The sequence below is a fragment of the Dermacentor andersoni genome, chromosome 5 (genome assembly GCF_023375885.2).
Source record: "Dermacentor andersoni chromosome 5, qqDerAnde1_hic_scaffold, whole genome shotgun sequence".
NCBI lineage: Eukaryota > Metazoa > Arthropoda > Arachnida > Ixodida > Ixodidae > Dermacentor > Dermacentor andersoni.
Window position 1 is genome coordinate 26489849 of NC_092818.1, and position 16659 is coordinate 26506507.

A 16659-nucleotide genomic window follows, 5' to 3' on the forward strand; every position below is an offset into this window, starting at 1 on the left:
AAATTCGAAACTAACAGTCATTGGATTTTAAGTTTTCTTTCAAATCCAACAAACCTTGTGAAATTTGGTGCAGTGGTTGCTCAGAAAAACGAATTCTCCTTTTGAATGTATTTAGATAGGAGCCCCCAAGCTAAAGCTTCCTCTTAAAATAAAATAGGGCGTTACGACATGTTAGAGAGGTTTAGATTAGGGGACGCAAGCGGCTTGCGTACGCAAGAACTAGGGGCCATTGTAGTGCGCATGCGCAGACCCTTATGTCTTGGTCTGTACATGCGCAGTAGCGTGGCCCCTAGTTCTTGAGCACGCAAGCCGCTTGCGTCCCCTAATTTAATACTCTCTATTGCCTCTTGTGGGAAAGAGTGGTATGAAAACGCATTTGAATTTCAAATATTTATTTATTCAGTAACAATAAGTAGGCAGATACAATAGGTGTCGTTTGCGATTACCTGATGAGATTAGGGGCATGAAGGCGTATTGCGCTATTAAACTGGTCGCAGTATCATCTGACGCTCCTGTCATCACACCGTGATTGTGTGGAATGTGATGGTGCAAATAAGGAAGAATTAGAGTTGCATTTATGTGCGCATAAAATGTTAGTAGTAAAGACAGATAAAATTGTTAGTGGTCAAGAAAATAAAAAGAAACAAAATGAGAGTAAAAGAAGGATTAGAAACAATTGCGTATAGGCAATAGTGCTTAGCCGCAAAGTTGGACGTCGTGCCGGAGCCACTTTTTGCTCTGATGCAGCAAGCTCGCCTAGGGTAAGGCCCGAGCTAGGCCGAGAGAGCTGGGCTCCGGAGCGTCATTCCATTTCTATTGAAATGCACAGAGAATCATTGGCTATGAAGCCTGAGAGCTCAAGTTGGTTCCATACAACCGAGCGCGTGCGCATTGCTGCGTTGACTCCATCAGGTGAAGGTTTCTTAACGCACTCAAAGCGCTCTGTGTCCTCAGGCACCGATACGGGCAGCGACATGTTTCTCCGCTCATCGGCCGGATGCACCAAAGTCAGGGTCACCTGCGAAAGTTGTCAGCACAATATCAATCAATCGATCCATCGTTCTTGCTTTTCTATTGTTTCGTGAAAGGTAAAATATGCATCAAAAAATTTAGAGGAGGTCCCAGAGCACAAGGCTACATGTGGACCTTCTCTCCGGAAGTTATATATGGCGCATTTTTTTTTAGATCGTATAAATTTTCGATAAGAACGTAATGAGCTCAGCGAACGTGGCGCTATTGCAGACGACTTCCTATGCTAGGCGAGCTTACTTTGCCGCTAATAGCGTGAGCTTCAGATGAATACTGACACAATTTCATTAATTAACCTTTTTGTTAGTGCTTTGGGAACAGTTGTCTATATATGGCAAATTTGGCGGCAACTACATTTTAATGCAGACACCATTTTAAAAAATCTTGAAACTTGCACGTTATTCAATATATTCATTAAGGAATCCCAAATGCAAATAGAGGTAGCATCGAGACTTGAGCGCATGCCGCTGCGCCTCAGACAGCAACGCCCCGTAAAGAAGTGTGGGGCGAAGTTTCAGCGACAGGATGCCACGGCAAATCATGACCCCAAAAACAGCCGCACATGCTTGTCAGAGAAACGAATAAATCGGTAACTGCAGCGACTAGCCGAGACGTTCGATTTGCAACTTCCTCGCTCTTGGCATCACGGGGCGTTTCGGTTTTGATATTGTCTCAACTTTCCTTTGAAATTCTGAGATAAATACCTCGAACTAGGTGCTGTCTTAAATATTTGGGAAAAGAAATGACAGTAAATTAAAGTGTGGCTCAGCCTTCGAATTCGTCATTTAAGCAACAGCTACTGAGACACTAATAAAAAAGTTTATACATTTTTCTTAGTTACTCTTCCGAAGCTCACGTTATAGCGGCAAAGTGTGTTCGCCTCGCCTTGGAACTCGTATGCAATAATGCCATGTTCGCGGCACTTAAGGCATGTGCATATTAAAAAATTGGTATTCCTTTAAAAAGACACACCCTGTATAAACGTAGAACAAAATAAACGACCCACCGCGGTGAGTTAGCGGCTTTGGTGCTGCGCTGCTAAGCACGAGGTCGCGGGATCAAATCCCGGCCGCGGTGGCTGCATTCCTACGGGGGCGAAATGCAAGAACGCTCGGGGCCCCATGCATTGGGGGCACGTTGCATATACCCTGGTGTTCCAAATTAATCCGGAGTCCCTCACTACGAGGTGCCTCAAAATCAAATCCTCGGTTTGGCACCTAAAACCCCAGAATTCAATTCAGATAAAACAAACCGTTCAAAAAATGAACCGTTACAATGGACGGCAACAAATGACAAAAATTCTGAATAGTAGTGATTGATAAAAAATGGTAGCAACTCTTTTGGGAAAATTACTATTAAGAAAAATGTTTTTCGTGTGATGGGACGCGCTTTTACAATAATGGAGCAGTAAACTAATCAGTATGTCTTCCTTATTTCGAGTATAATAAAAACCAAAAAATATCCATAATAAGCAAATCTTGTTGGGTTAGCATAGCGCATTGTTGGGTGCCATTGCGCACATTACGAAACCCAGTAGTATTTTTTGCTACCACCATAAAATTTTTGAGCTTGCCAGGAAAATACCTAACCAAAGATTTTCTATGCGATTAGCATTCTTCGCTTCTTCAGTCATTTTGAACACATCTTTGTATCTATCTATCTATATATCTATCTAGCCTCCTACGTGATCTTGATGATCCCAGTTGTCTACCAGCTTGTGCTACTAGGTATTGTTGCGCCATACTGCGTGCCTTCATCGAGGCAATTGGCGCTCACCCCTTCCTCCCCTCTCGTTCTTCTGAAGTGGTTGCCCTTGTGAGAACCTGCAAAGCTCCTCGAAACTGCCAGCACATCTTCGTGGGTAGAACTATGGTGTTGTGGGGCACAGGGCACTTCGACGAATCCATTGTCAGCCTTTGAAATGCCACAGAACTGCTGTCCCCTTGCCGTGGTGGTATGCAGCTTGGACTTCTTCCGCGACAAAGGAGGATAGCGACGCGGTTAATGTCAGCACCGTTCTCGCCTTTTTCCTGCCAAAAGAATTTAAGGCAGAACCGGCTAATTGTTAGGAGACAGTTGCCACCAGCCACCCCTTAGTCTGGTGCGCTCTTCGGCACCGCTACATGTATGCTATTTGTTGCTATATGTACCTATTCTATAAAACGTTTCGTCTCTTCTTCGTCTGCTCCAAGAGTCCCTCTCGCTGTCAACCCCGTGATGTAAACGTATGTGCTCTTGGTCGTGATGTCGTCATGGCCGTTCTATCAATGTCGTTCCAGATTCGTAATCTGACTTCCGTCATGCCATCGAAGTCAAGCCTGCTAACCCAAACCAGTATCCAAAGTTGTCTAATAGCTAGGACCACTAGGCACGTGCTCATAGTCGCGATACCGTCGTGATCTTTACAGTATCGCCATTGCAGCTTTGTCATTCGACACTCGTCATGCCGTCGTCGTCACGCCATCATCGTCATTCAGTTGTCATGCATTCGTTGGCACACCACCGTTGTGATGCCGTCTTGGTCACTCAATCGTCGTCCTCCGAGCTTCATCAACCGACTCTCGTCATGCCGTTCATGCCACGCCATCGTCATCATATACACTTCATGATACATTCGTCACTACCACATTGTTATCAAGCACTAGTTGTCATCCCTATGTCCTAGGACATTTGTGATGTCATCGTCATCATTGTGTCTTCGTCCTACTGTCGCCTTCATGCGTACGTTGTCATACGGTCATCCTAATGCCGCCGCAGTTGTTCCACTGTCCGCATTCTCACTTCGTCATCCGACTCTCGTCAGCCCGCCGTTATTACGCCGTTGCTTTTCCATCGTCATCACTTAAGTAACGCCATTCATCGTCGTCATGCCTCCCCGTCATACCATCTTTGTCGATCTATCAACGTCATTCCTTGTTTTACCATCATCATCATCATCAGCCTGGTTACGCCCACTGCAGGGCAAAGGCCTCTCCCATACTTCTCCAACTGCACCGGTCATGTACTAATTGTGGCCATGTTGACCCTCCAAACTTCCTAATCTCATCTGCCCACCTAACTTTCTGTCGCCCCCTGCTACGCTTCCCTTCCCTCGGAATCCAGTCCGTAACCCTTAATGACCATCGGTTATCTGCCCTCCTCATTACATGTCCTGCCCATGCCCATTTCTTTTTCTTGATTTCAACTAAGATGTCATTACCGCGCGTTTGTTCCCTCTCCCAATCTGCTCTTTTCTTATCCCTTAATGTTACACCTATCATTCTTCTTTCCATAGCTCGTTGCGTCGTCCTCAATTTAAGTAGAACCCTTTTCTTAAGCCTCCAGGTTTCTGCCCCGTACGTGAGTACTGGTAAGACACAGCTGTTATAAACTTTTCTCTTGAGGGATAATGGCAACCTGCTGTTCATGATCTCAGAATGCCTGCCAAACGCACCCCAGTGCGTTTGATTCTTCTGATTATTTCACTCTCATCATCCGGATCAGCAGTCACTACCTGTCCTAAGTAGATGTATTCCCTTACCACTTCCAGTGCCTCGCTACCTATCGTAAACTGCTGTTCCCTTCCGAGACTGTTAAGCATTACTTTAGTTTTCTGCAGACTAATTTTTAGTCCCACCCTTCGGCTTTGCCTCTCCAGGTCAGTGAGCATGCATTGCAGTTGGTCCCCTGAGTTACTAAGCAAGGCAATGTCATCAGCGAAGCGCAAGTTACAAAGGTATTCTCCATTTACTCTTATCCCCAATTCTTCCCAATCCAGCTCTCTGAATACCTCCTGTAAACATGCTGTGAATAGCATTGGAGAGATCGTATCTCCCTGCCTGACGCCTTTCTTTATAGGGATTTTGTTGCTTTCTTTATGGAGGACTACAGTGGTTGTGGAGCCGCTATAGATATCTTTCAGTATTTTTACGTACGGCTCGTCTACACCCTGATTCCGCAATGCCTCCATGACTGCTGAGGTTTCGACTGAATCAAACGCTTTCTCATAATCAATGAAAGCTATATATAATGGTTGGTTCTATTCCGCACATTTCTCTATCACCTGATTGATAGTGTTAATATGATCTATTGTTGAGTAGCCTTTACGGAATCCTGCCTGGTCCTTTGGTTGACGGAAGTCTAAGGTGTTCCTGATTCTATTTGCAATTACCTTAGTAAACACTTTGTAGGCAACGGACAGTAAGCTGATCGGTCTGTAATTTTTCAAGTCTTTGGCGTCCCCTTTCTTATGGATTAGGATTATGTTAGCGTTCTTCCAAGATTCCGGTACGCTCGAGGTAATGAGGCATTGTGTATACAGAGTGGCCAGTTTTTCTAGAACAATCTGCCCACCGTCCTTCAACAAATCTGCTGTTACCTGATCCTCCCCAGCTGCCTTCCCCCTTTGCATAGCTCCCAAGGCTTTCCTTACTTCTTCGGGCGTTACTTGTGGGACTTCGAATTCCTCTAGACTATTCTCTCTTCCATTATCATTGTGGGTTCCACTGGTACTGTATAAATCTCTATAAAACTCTTCAGCCACTTGAACTATCTCATCCATATTAGTAACGATATTGCCGGCTTTGTCTCTTAACGCATACATCTGATTCTTGCCAATTCCTAGTTTCTTCTTCTCTGCTTTTAGGCTTCCTCCGTTCCTGAGAGCTTGTTCAATTCTATCCATATTATACTTCCTTATGTCAGCTGTCTTACGCTTGTTGATTAACTTCGAAAGTTCTGCCAGTTCTATTCTAGCTGTAGGGTTAGAGGCTTTCATACATTGGCGTTTCTTGATCAGATCTTTCGTCTCCTGCGATAGCTTACTGGTATCCTGTCTAACAGAGTTACTGCCGACTTCTATTGCACACTCCTTAATGATGCCCACAAGATTGTCGTTCATTGCTTCAACACTAAGGTCCTCTTCCTGAGTTAAAGCCGAATACCTGTTCTGTAGCTTGATCTGGAATTCCTCTATTTTCCCTCTTACCGCTAACTCATTGATCGGCTTCTTATGTACCAGTTTCTTCCGTTCCCTCCTCAAGTCTAGGCTAATTCGAGTTCTTACCATCCTGTGGTCACTGCAGCGAGTCGTCCAATCACCATTATAATCATTGTCGTGCAATCGTAGTCCGAGAGTTGCTATCATGCATCTGTTCTCATGCAGTCATCGTCACGGCATCATTATCGTGCACTCGTCGTTATTCCGTCTTTGTCCTACCATGTCGTCACACACTCATCGTTTTCCCATTCTCCTGATGTCGTCGTCATCACGCTCCTTCACCATCGTCATTATTTAGGAATCGAGATCTCCATGTCGTTATGCCATCCTTGTTATAGCGCCTTTGCCATTCCATCGTCTTCACTGCATCGTCGCCATATACTCTTGAGGAGCGGAGCTCTTCGGACAGCGGACATCGTCTTGGCATGGTTGACGCCAAGTGCAAGGGAATAACTTTAATATGCTGGCAACAGTCCTTATAGCGTTCATGAAGTGACACTAAGTAATGAATTTCTATTGCTACATGGATCACCTTTTGTCCTTTTCTACGTAATTATTGAATAGCACAGACGACTATGTTCGCAGCCTGATATTGCCACATCTTTCAAATGTAGTCAATGATATCGTTTTCTGCAAGCACGATTACTGTTCTGTCCTTTTAGACTGTATGTTCTTTATTTGCACCGGCTACTGATTTTGTTATTGCGTTTTCTAATGTCACGAAAGGATTCGAGAGCGAAAAACTGTTCCAATCAGTTTCTATTCCTATCCTCAGACACGTCAACTTTACGCAACTGTCGACACAAGCATCGGGCGGTGACTCGAAGCGTTGTGTGAACAGGCCAACGACACGCTATCCTGGTTTATAGGAGATCATGTTTTGTTGTTTTCAAAGGGAATAGCATTAACTTGCTTGACAGATTTTATTTCATTGGCTGACCATAGGCGAGGAGCCTACAGAAGTGAAGAGGATTTCGGTGAGGCCGGGCTAGAGCAGTGAAAGTAGATGATGCGGGTGATGATGATGCGGGTGATGCCGGCGCATCCTTGGACCACTTCTTGTTTAGCTATTGGCATCTAGCAGGAAATTGCGGCGGCGTGCAACGTAATCGTAAAAATGCAGCTAAAACGAATCCTCACCGAAGAAAAGTTGACACAGTGATGTCACCTACGTGCTGAAGAGTCTCGCCAACGTTATGTTACCACTCCAAGATTGCTATTATAAGAAAATAAATCCATCCTCTCCAGTAGCGCCGACTACCGAGTGGAAGAGCGATCAGCCGGTCGTCATCTTCTATGCGTTTCAGAATGGCCGCAATCTCCAGCTATTCCGAAAAAGATTCAGTTTGTGGTCTCCAGCATATATAGCGGTGCTCCGCCGGGAGTCACCTGGACCACCGCGCGGGTCCGAGGATCCGAGCCCCTCAGGGGGACGATCAGCTCAGCCGCGTGTGTAGCGTGTGCCCGAAGCGGACGCTCGTTCGGTCTCCTATGGGAGCGAGACAGAGCGCCGCAAGGAGAAGGCCCAGAGTACAAGGAAGGCGTTTATTGTACGACCACCTTGGCGTTCAGGATATCCGTATACACCCGTTTCGGCGCGGGGCTCATGAGCCGAAGCTCCCGCAAGTCAAGGGGTGACACTCAGTTATCTCAAAACGCGGGAGCACGCCGCTATACGGGAGGATGGCTCCCAACGACCGTGCTACCAGGGCAACGTTCTTTCAGCTCGGGGTAGCCTCCGAGGGCGACTCGGCGCAGTACGACCGCGCACGTCAAGTGAGCCGCGTCTCTTTGGCGTAGCCTTCAGAACAGGAGCAGCGAATAGGTACGCAACCGCCTCGGGTCGAGGACCTTCGGCGAGACCGGCCAACCAAAGGGATGACCGGGAGAATGGGAAGTCAGTACGCACTGTTTCGCTGTCCGAGAGCTTCTCCCCGCGTTGCCGCTCCTCGGTCGACTTGAGTCGCCAGGGGAGAGGGAACGCGGGTTCCCACCCAAACAGACCAATCGGGTGAACCCCTGGACCGTTCGGGGGCGGACAGCAGCAAGTGTTTTACGGTCCCGCTGCCGTTCGGTGCCCTCGGAGGAACAAGAGAGGGGGAAAGCGATGGACCGCACGCGCGAAGTTCGAAAGCGACCTCGCCGCGCTGCGGCTCCTATGCCCAAAACGTGCTGCGCTATGGCGCTGCAACGAAATGGGCTACGCAATCCCCACAAGTTCTGTTCGGCATATTAACCTATCTTTAATGCGTACGCGTCATTTTGACGTGGTAAGCTTTCGCAGTATTGGGACGTCGTGTGACAGACAGGCGAAGTAGATGCAGCTGGAAAACTTTGGACCGATTGCGGAGAATGATGGCGACAAAAGCCTAGAATTTAAAATAATTATTCTTCTCTTTTTCGGTCTAATCATGCATAATTAGTGTCTACGAGTCATATCAGATGAGGGTCTTTTCCACTTTTCCTGACGTTGACCGACAGACAAGCGAAGTGGCGGTGGCCCGAAAATCTTTTGACCAATTGTGGACAGGTGATACCAGAAAAGGAATAGAAGAGTTTGGAATAGCCTTAGGTAACAACGCCTCATATTGAATCATAATTCTGATCTAGCCACCACTTGTGTTTTGAAATAAACAGCGCAGTATTTGTAAATCAAAAAATGCGCTGATACATCGACCGTCTACTTATTGAAGTATATCGAGCGCATTACGATTATTCAAATTCATAGCGTTCTTGTGCAGTGATCCACAATGTTTTCATTCATATTGCTACGGAACAATATGTGCGATCACGAAAAGGCGAGCAGTGCGAAGACGACGACGACGATGAGAAGCTAGCGCGGGCTGTTGCCTCTTGGCCAAGCGAAGCGTATTTTCTTGTAAATATACTTGTACATAGCTTTTCGTCTGCGTACTGGCACAACGCCAGCATGGCCACGACCGTGTTATCGCTTACGCCAGCAGGCTCCTCTCACCCGCGGAGCGCAACTATTCCATCACTGAGAGTGAGTGTCTGGCCCTAGTTTGGGCGGTTGCGAAATTCCGCCCATACTTATATGGCCGACCCTTTTCCGTTGTCACAGACCATCACGCGCTTTGCTGGTTATGCTCATTGAAAGACCCTACAGGAAGACTTGGTCGCTGGGCGTTACGCCTCCAAGAATATTCGTATACTGTCACCTATAAATCTGGCCGTCTACACAAGGACGCTGACTGCCTGTCTCGCTACCCGGTCTACGAGCCTGACGACACCGACAGTAGCAGCGCCAACGGCATTTTCTCTGTGTCTGCCTTCGCTAACATCACCGATGAGCAGTCCCGAGACCTATCGCTGCGAGCACTTATCGAGCGTCTGCGCTCAACACCTACCGACGCATCCGTTCGCCGATATGTCCTCCAGGGTGGCATTCTGTATCGAAGGAACTTCCTCCCTGACGGCTCTGATCTTCTTCTTGTCGTGCCAAAACAGCTACGACAGACTGCACTCTTTGAGATGCATGACGCACCCACCGCAGGACATCTTGGGGTAACCCGCACGTACGACCGCGTCCGCCGCCGCTTCTATTGGCCTGGTCTCGCTCGCTCCGTTCGACGCTATGTTGCTGCCTGTGATCCCTGCCAGCGTCGGAAAACACCTCAGGTGCTACCTGCCGGTCATCTCCAGCCGATCACTGTCCCTGTGGAACCGTTCTTTCGTGTCGGATTAGACCTGCTCGGTCCCTTTCCCACGTCATCCTCTGGGAACAAATGGGTAGCCGTCGCAACTGATTACGCCACCCGATACGCTATCACTCGGGCTCTCCCTCCCAGTTGCGCCACTGACGTCGCGGACTTTCTCTTGCATGACATTATCTTGCTTCATGGCGCCCCGCGACAGCTGCTTACTGACCGTGGTCGAAACTTCCTCTCGAAAGTTATCGCTGACATTGTGCGTTCCTGCTCCATTCAACACAAACTGACTACCTCATACCATCCTCAAACCAATGGCCTGACGGAGCGGTTGAACCGTACTCTTACCGATATGCTGTCCAAGTACGTTTCCAAAGACCACCACGACTGGGACATTGCCCTTCCTTACGTAACATTTGCGTACAATTCTTCCCGGCACGACCCCGCCGGTTTTCTCCATTTTATCTACTGTACGGTCGCAAACCTACCTTGCCCCTAGACACGGCACTTCCTCCTGCTGCGATCTCAACAAGCGAGTATGCGCGCGACGCCATCGCCCTCGCCGACCATGCACGCCAGCTTGCCCGTGCTCGACTGACGGCCTCACAAGCCGCTCAGCAGTGTCATTACAACGCCCGCCATCGTGACGTACAGTTTTCGCCTGGTGCGCTCGTGCTCCTGTGGTCGCCCTCCCGTCACATTGGACTTTCAGAGAAGCTCCTTTCGCGATACACAGGGCCCTACCGCGTGCTGCGCCAGGTGACGCCTGTGACTTACGGAATTGCTCCTGTGGGTTCAACCTCGTCCTCTCTTCTGGCATCAAGTGATGTCGTGCATGTCAGTAGGCTCAAGGCCTACTACACTTCTTAGGAGTCCGATCTTTAGTCGCTCCGGGACGGCGCTTTTGCAGCGGGGGGTAGCGCTACGGAACAATATGTGCGATCACGAAAAGGCGAGCAGTGCGAAGACGACGACGACGATGAGAAGCTAGCGCGGGCTGTTGCCTCTTGGCCAAGCGCAGCATATTTTGTTGTAAATATACTTGTACATAGCTTTTCGTCTGCCTCTTCCTACGTAACAATATTACTATATGGTACTTGACGCACCCAATAGAACGGGGTTTTAAGCTTCTGCGTGGCTATTTAAAAGTGTGTTTTTGAAATGAAACCTATGTTAGCCAACAGACCTCTAACATACAAAACTTGTTAATATTAAAAAGAAAAAGAAAGACCGGCGCATCAAAGGGCCATCGACATCATCGCCAGCGTATCGCGGAAGCTAGGCCACCGTTTTAGCCAAGCCTACGGCATTATTTTCACGCTGTTATAAAACGTATAGCATTTTCCGAAGGGGCTCGTTTTTCGTCTACCATGGAACACAGCAGATCCCTCGCCACGCTACTCTCTGCCATGCCAGACGACGCTGCACTTTACCCCAACCTTTGCTTCCCATCATCAAGAATCTCCTTCTCTCAAGTGAGAAGCGCTCGGCATCACGTAACACTGTAGCAAACAATACGAGAATTTGGGATTGCTACAACCCGGTGTGCCGAGTACGTGGTTCGAATTGTACATTAAGACTACTACAAACATGTGGCCACAAAAGCGCCTGAACCTTTGAAGGCCTTTTTCTCCTACACGCACTCTTTTTTCAACGTAGTCAGATTCCTCTGCACCAAAGGTTGCTGGTGATGTAGCTGGCTGCTAAGGTGCATCAAATGTATATGTCGGCACTCTCATTCGTACAGATTTACAAATACAGACTCACACCGACATAGAGAGGCCGGTAAGTTTGAGTGAGCCCGAGTTAGTGCTAGGAATGGGAGTGAGTTTGCGTGAGCCGAGGTGAGTCCAAGCTTTAGCCTCAATGAGTTGAACTGAGACGAAACAACACCATCATAATTTAACTCGACTTACAGATTGCAATATGCTATATAGTTATAGTGCTGTTGTTTGCCTAACATTTCCCTTTGTATCATTTGCACAGTTCTCCACTTTCAAAGACTTTCTTGTGCTTGGAGTATCAATAGCATACGTTGCGGTATAGCATATTTCACTATTCTTATACTTTTCTACACTTCAAGAACATCAGTAGAGTGTCGTTGATGACCACCAAATGTTACTCAATAGCTCGTGAATCAATCTTATGTATTTGCCAATTTCCCTTCTTTTCATTCAGGTCCTAAATTACAGCTCGACCTACCGAACATATTTCTTCCCCACCAAAACAGCCTGACAGCCAATCCGGAACCGTGTTTCCCTTGAAGACGTTGAATATCCCCGTAATTTTTGCTATGCTTAGCTCGAGGTCGAAGCCTTCATTCAGGCAGCGGCTGCTTCATTCCTTTGGAGGCAGAATGCAGGAAAGCTCATGTAGATTGCATGGGTCAAGTGAAAGAACCCTAGGCGGTGAAAACTATTTCTGCGTCTTCCACTATGGCGTGCCTCATAATGAGAACCTGATTTTGTCGCGTAAACACTATAATTAATTATTAAGTAGCTATATGACGTAATAATCTTCACAGCTTCTGTTAATTTCATCAGTTCACAAGTTACGTCGTTTGTTTGGTTATGTTCAGCAGCACTGACGAATACATTGTCATCCAAAAGCGTATGACGCTTAGATGCTAAATGTTCATCCTTACCTATAGCACGACGTACTAAAGCATATTGCATCTTTTGCATACCATGAAATCAAGCGCGTTCTGGATATGCGGTTAGAAAGAATAAAAATACCGTGCGTCATTGCACACCGCAATTCCTAACAGTCATCGCCAAGGACTTCATTGTGGAAAATTCTGTTGTCTACGAAATCCCTTCTTGATATTTTTGAAGAGATAGTTTTAGCCTTGTCTCTAAGCTTTTTTTTCTTTTTGCTATTGAACGTGTTGCCGGATTCGTTGGCATTCCCTTTGAAACGGGGCTATGGCAAATAATCGTCTATCCTGCTTGAGCTACTCAGGCAGGCTATACAAAAGGTGCGAGCGAGGCTTGTAGCGACATCTTGGGACGTTCTGCCTATGTGCAAAATGCGTGAACAAAATTTTGTGTAGCGTGAGCGTTCTCGTTGACAGTACGTCATAAAACGACAGCACGGTAATGATTATGACACTTCAAACTCATTTAAATCCGCAGTCACGTACGATACTATAGGTCAGCGCAGTATTGGGTCACAAGATTGTGTCACGAGATGTAATTATCCACGTTGTTGCTCCCGTAAACTTCACCAGTGATCCAGTATTTCGCAAACATTAATACATTTACAGAATAGCTAAAGCTCTCTAATAATCGAAGGTTTCTACACTCGCATACTGTGCAACACACGGGCTGTCAAAATTCACTGACAGTGTACCTCCTCTGCTTACCTGTCGAGAAAAAGGCCAAGACACGAAGCTGTCCCAGCTCCCAGCACAAAACATCACTCCGAATTCAAGGTGGAGAAGCTGGTCCTTTTCGGCGAACTTGCTCTCCACCATCAAGGAGTACCCGGCTAGGATACAGGCTGGGCTGACTTCACGCGTGCTTACGCCGCCGCTCAGCGACGACTTGCGCTTGTAGATTTGGCTCAGGCAGATGTACGTTCTGTCCACAATGGCGGCGCCCGCTGCACACCCGCTGCGCTTGCCATCGGCTAGAGCAGGTGGAATGTGCACTCGGGCCAGCTGGCTAGAGTCAATGGCATCCCGGAGCAAGCCCTGCGTATGTTCCAGCAGTTTTAGCTCATCAGCATGCAGGTTGTCTGTCCTTTCTCACGAAGCCACTTTTTTGTGTGTTTACAGAAGCAGAGCTGCCGGAGGGTGCAATAGCTGTATCAGGCAAAAGTGTCTTCAATGCTTTTGCTCTCAAAATAGGTCGCGTGGTATTATCTACTGCTTTCTAAGTGCAATGGCAATGAAAAAAGAAACTTAGTTGGACGCCTTTGTCTGAATGAAGAAGCAGGTTGCGTCTCAAACAATGTTGCCAATCGAAGGGTAATTATCCTACAATAGGGCATTTTTACAATCAGTGACAACGCTAGTTGTCGCTACTTGCTAGGGCTGTAAAGCTGTCCAACAAATTTTCGATGAATTGCTGGGCATTTTACCTAGCCGTAAGCCATTTTACTCACAAATTCTAGGAAGCTAAGAAAAGGCACAACATCCAATGACAGAACTCCGGTGAAATATATATGCAGAACATATTTATAAAACAGCGTCTCAGTAGCTCAATTGGGCATCGCGCACGGAATGCGAAGTCATGAGTTTGTGCACCCACCTGCGGCCAGTTGTTTTTTCGTACACTTTCATTTCCAGTAATTTATTATGTATTTAATTTACTTATTATGTACAAGTAATTTCCCTTTGCTGCCTTTGGTGTCATTGTTTTTTGGCTTCTTATGACATGACTAAAAAAGATTGGGCCCCAGTTACCATTCATCTGGTTCAGGTACAGTGCATGTGTTTTGTTGGTCAACTCCGCAACTTACAGTGTAATAGCGCCAATATGATCTTCTTTTATAGCTTCGCCCAACAATGAACGAGAATAAAGGGAACGAAGAGGCCGGATTTTCGTAATGGACAACCCCATGCAGCCCACAGACAATGACAAAAAGGAAAACACAGGGGGAATAAATTGTCTAGTTAATTGTAATGTTGTAATGATAAATAATTGAACATGAAAGTGGGTGGCCACTTGATCCTACCTGTGGACAGTTGATTCTTTTCGTCCATTTTCATTTATTTATAATTTGTACATTTCAAATAAATAAAAAAAATAATTAATTTTCCCTGGGTGTTTCTTGCTTGCTGTCATTTGTCTGTTGGCTTATCATGAGGGACGGCTATGCTAGCTATACACACACGTGCGTTTTGCTGCTATAGGTATATTTTTACTTTCGGCAGAGGACTGCACATGCTGCAAGGACATTAACGTTACGAGAATTATTTACTTCGGGACAAAATCTGATATCACTATTAAAATGCACGCCAGTAACATCCGGAAATTTCGTCATCAGAGAATCGCTAGACCAATTGGAATGCACTAAGCTGCATTTCAGGGAGAAAACTCATTCCTGCGGATAGTCAGAAGCACAATTTTGTTTTCAAGCTTCTTAGTTTTGAGAAATGTTTAAAGTATGTAAGTTAGAAAACTAAAGCACCATCTTTACAAGTACACGACTCAGAAACAACAATAAATATTGTAGTTCTGCGTCTCGTAAAGCGCTTGAAGACGACGCAAGTGGCGCACGAATTTCAGCTTAGGTGAGATTATTATACTGCTGACGAGTGTTTTGCATAAGTCCCACTTACAAAGTTGTGCTTCACAAAAGAGCAGTACGATGCATGCATATTCTGTTCCCTTTAGGTGCCTCAATTGATGCACATTGAATATAGTGGTACTTGGAGACGGATCTGGGAAACTTGATCTTTCATTTCTTTATTTACCAATATTCAACAACATTGAACAAAAATGTATGGTCCTAACAAATAATTTTCCCACAGTGGGTAAATTTAACATATTCTTTTACATCTAACAAAGCTTATCAAATCTTGCGCAGTAAATCGCGAGCAAAAGGATTTCTCCATTCTAAAGCATGTAAATAGCAGCTGCTGTTGAGGTAAACCTTCCTGTTAAGCTGACAAGCCAGCTGAGGTACAGAACTTCCCGGTTTACTACCAGTTCATGTGACAGCTCCTATGGAGCTCCAGGAAGCATTACCAGGTTATGGAACCCCATTATGAAATCCAGTGACTCTTTCTGTTAGAATGAAGAGCTGAATGAAGCTGTGAATTTTTCTGCTCACTTATTGCCTAATCCATGGATAGCTGAAAGAAAAGAGCTGCCTTCCCTTTGCCAGTCGTGACGAGAATGCCGAGTGACCCACATCAGTTTGAGCGAAAATCGGTCAGTAAAATGTCATATAACTGCAAGAAAACAGTTCAAGAATATTTCCACATTGGCCCTATTTTCATTAATAATCTACAGCATCTCTATACTACAAATGAAAGAAACACCTCTGGCGCCCTTTAGCCAGACCTGGCCCTTCTGCCAATAAATCCCACGCATCTTCATCATCACCTATAGTGTAGGTCATCTTAAACTATGTAAGTACCTGCGCCTCATCATTTTAAATCACATTTTGCAGGGACTGACTGGAACTTTCAATGTAAGCATTTATCATATAAGAAAGAACTACATGTCTGGTCTCAAAAGTAAGTGCATGAAATAAATATTATCTTGACATTTACGTGATACTATATCATAACAGGGAGCTCTGTTTTCGTGGTGTGTTCCTTACAGTCATACAGACGAGTGCCTTGTTTAAAAACTAAATTTGCTACTAATTCTTGTGTGCCCTTTTACTTTGTTACCCTGCAAAGAAGATATCGTATGTATTTCTTCCAGTAAGATTCTTTTTTTACAATATAGCTTTCTTGCAGGCAGAAATAAAACGCTACGTAGGTTACGAAATACGCGAATTTCTGCCATAGGACGCTGATTGATAAATGTGCACGATATGTAAGCTACAATAAGAAAGTTCACTCATCAGGAAACATTTTTGTTATGCTTACCAGCAGCAGAGATTTGTTTCGACAGCTTTATTTGCATGTTAAACATATTTATGTTTTCTTAGTAATGTTGTTACGTATTTCAATGAGACGTTGGTACATCGGGTAAAATGTAGAGTCTAGCAAGTGGTCGCATAGAAATGTGGGATTTCTTCATCCACCGCGTAGGGTAGGTGGGGCGCTTTTTTAATAAGCGATTGGCAACGTAAGCCTCATGCTCTTTTATGCACTTTGTTGTACTCAGACTAGCATCTGCTCAGCAGATTATTAAATACCACGCATCTCTTTAGGTACTTTTTTTACACGAATTATTGTCGCGTGCAATTCACTGTCTGCGAATGTGGTATCAGGAAGAAACTGAACTCGTTTGATCAGAATTCTCCCCTTGCCCTCCCCTCCAAAAAGTAATGTTATTGTCGCTGTTGGTACATATGTGT

The 16659-nt window shown here is 45.8% G+C and overlaps 1 protein-coding gene across 2 annotated transcripts in view; it reads right to left on the bottom strand.

The window, feature by feature from the left end:
* Nucleotides 1-375: 375 nt before the first annotated feature.
* Nucleotides 376-16659, bottom strand: part of LOC126529981 (uncharacterized) — a 47960-nt gene continuing 31676 nt past the window's right edge. For both annotated transcript variants that reach the window (XM_050177448.3, XM_055070165.2), the window contains exons 4-5: nt 13040-13369; nt 376-1018 (exon numbers count right to left, since the gene is read on the bottom strand). In XM_050177448.3, the coding sequence (XP_050033405.1) occupies nt 803-1018; nt 13040-13369 (546 nt within the window). In that variant the 3' untranslated portion in view covers nt 376-802. The remainder of the gene's footprint in view (nt 1019-13039; nt 13370-16659) is intronic.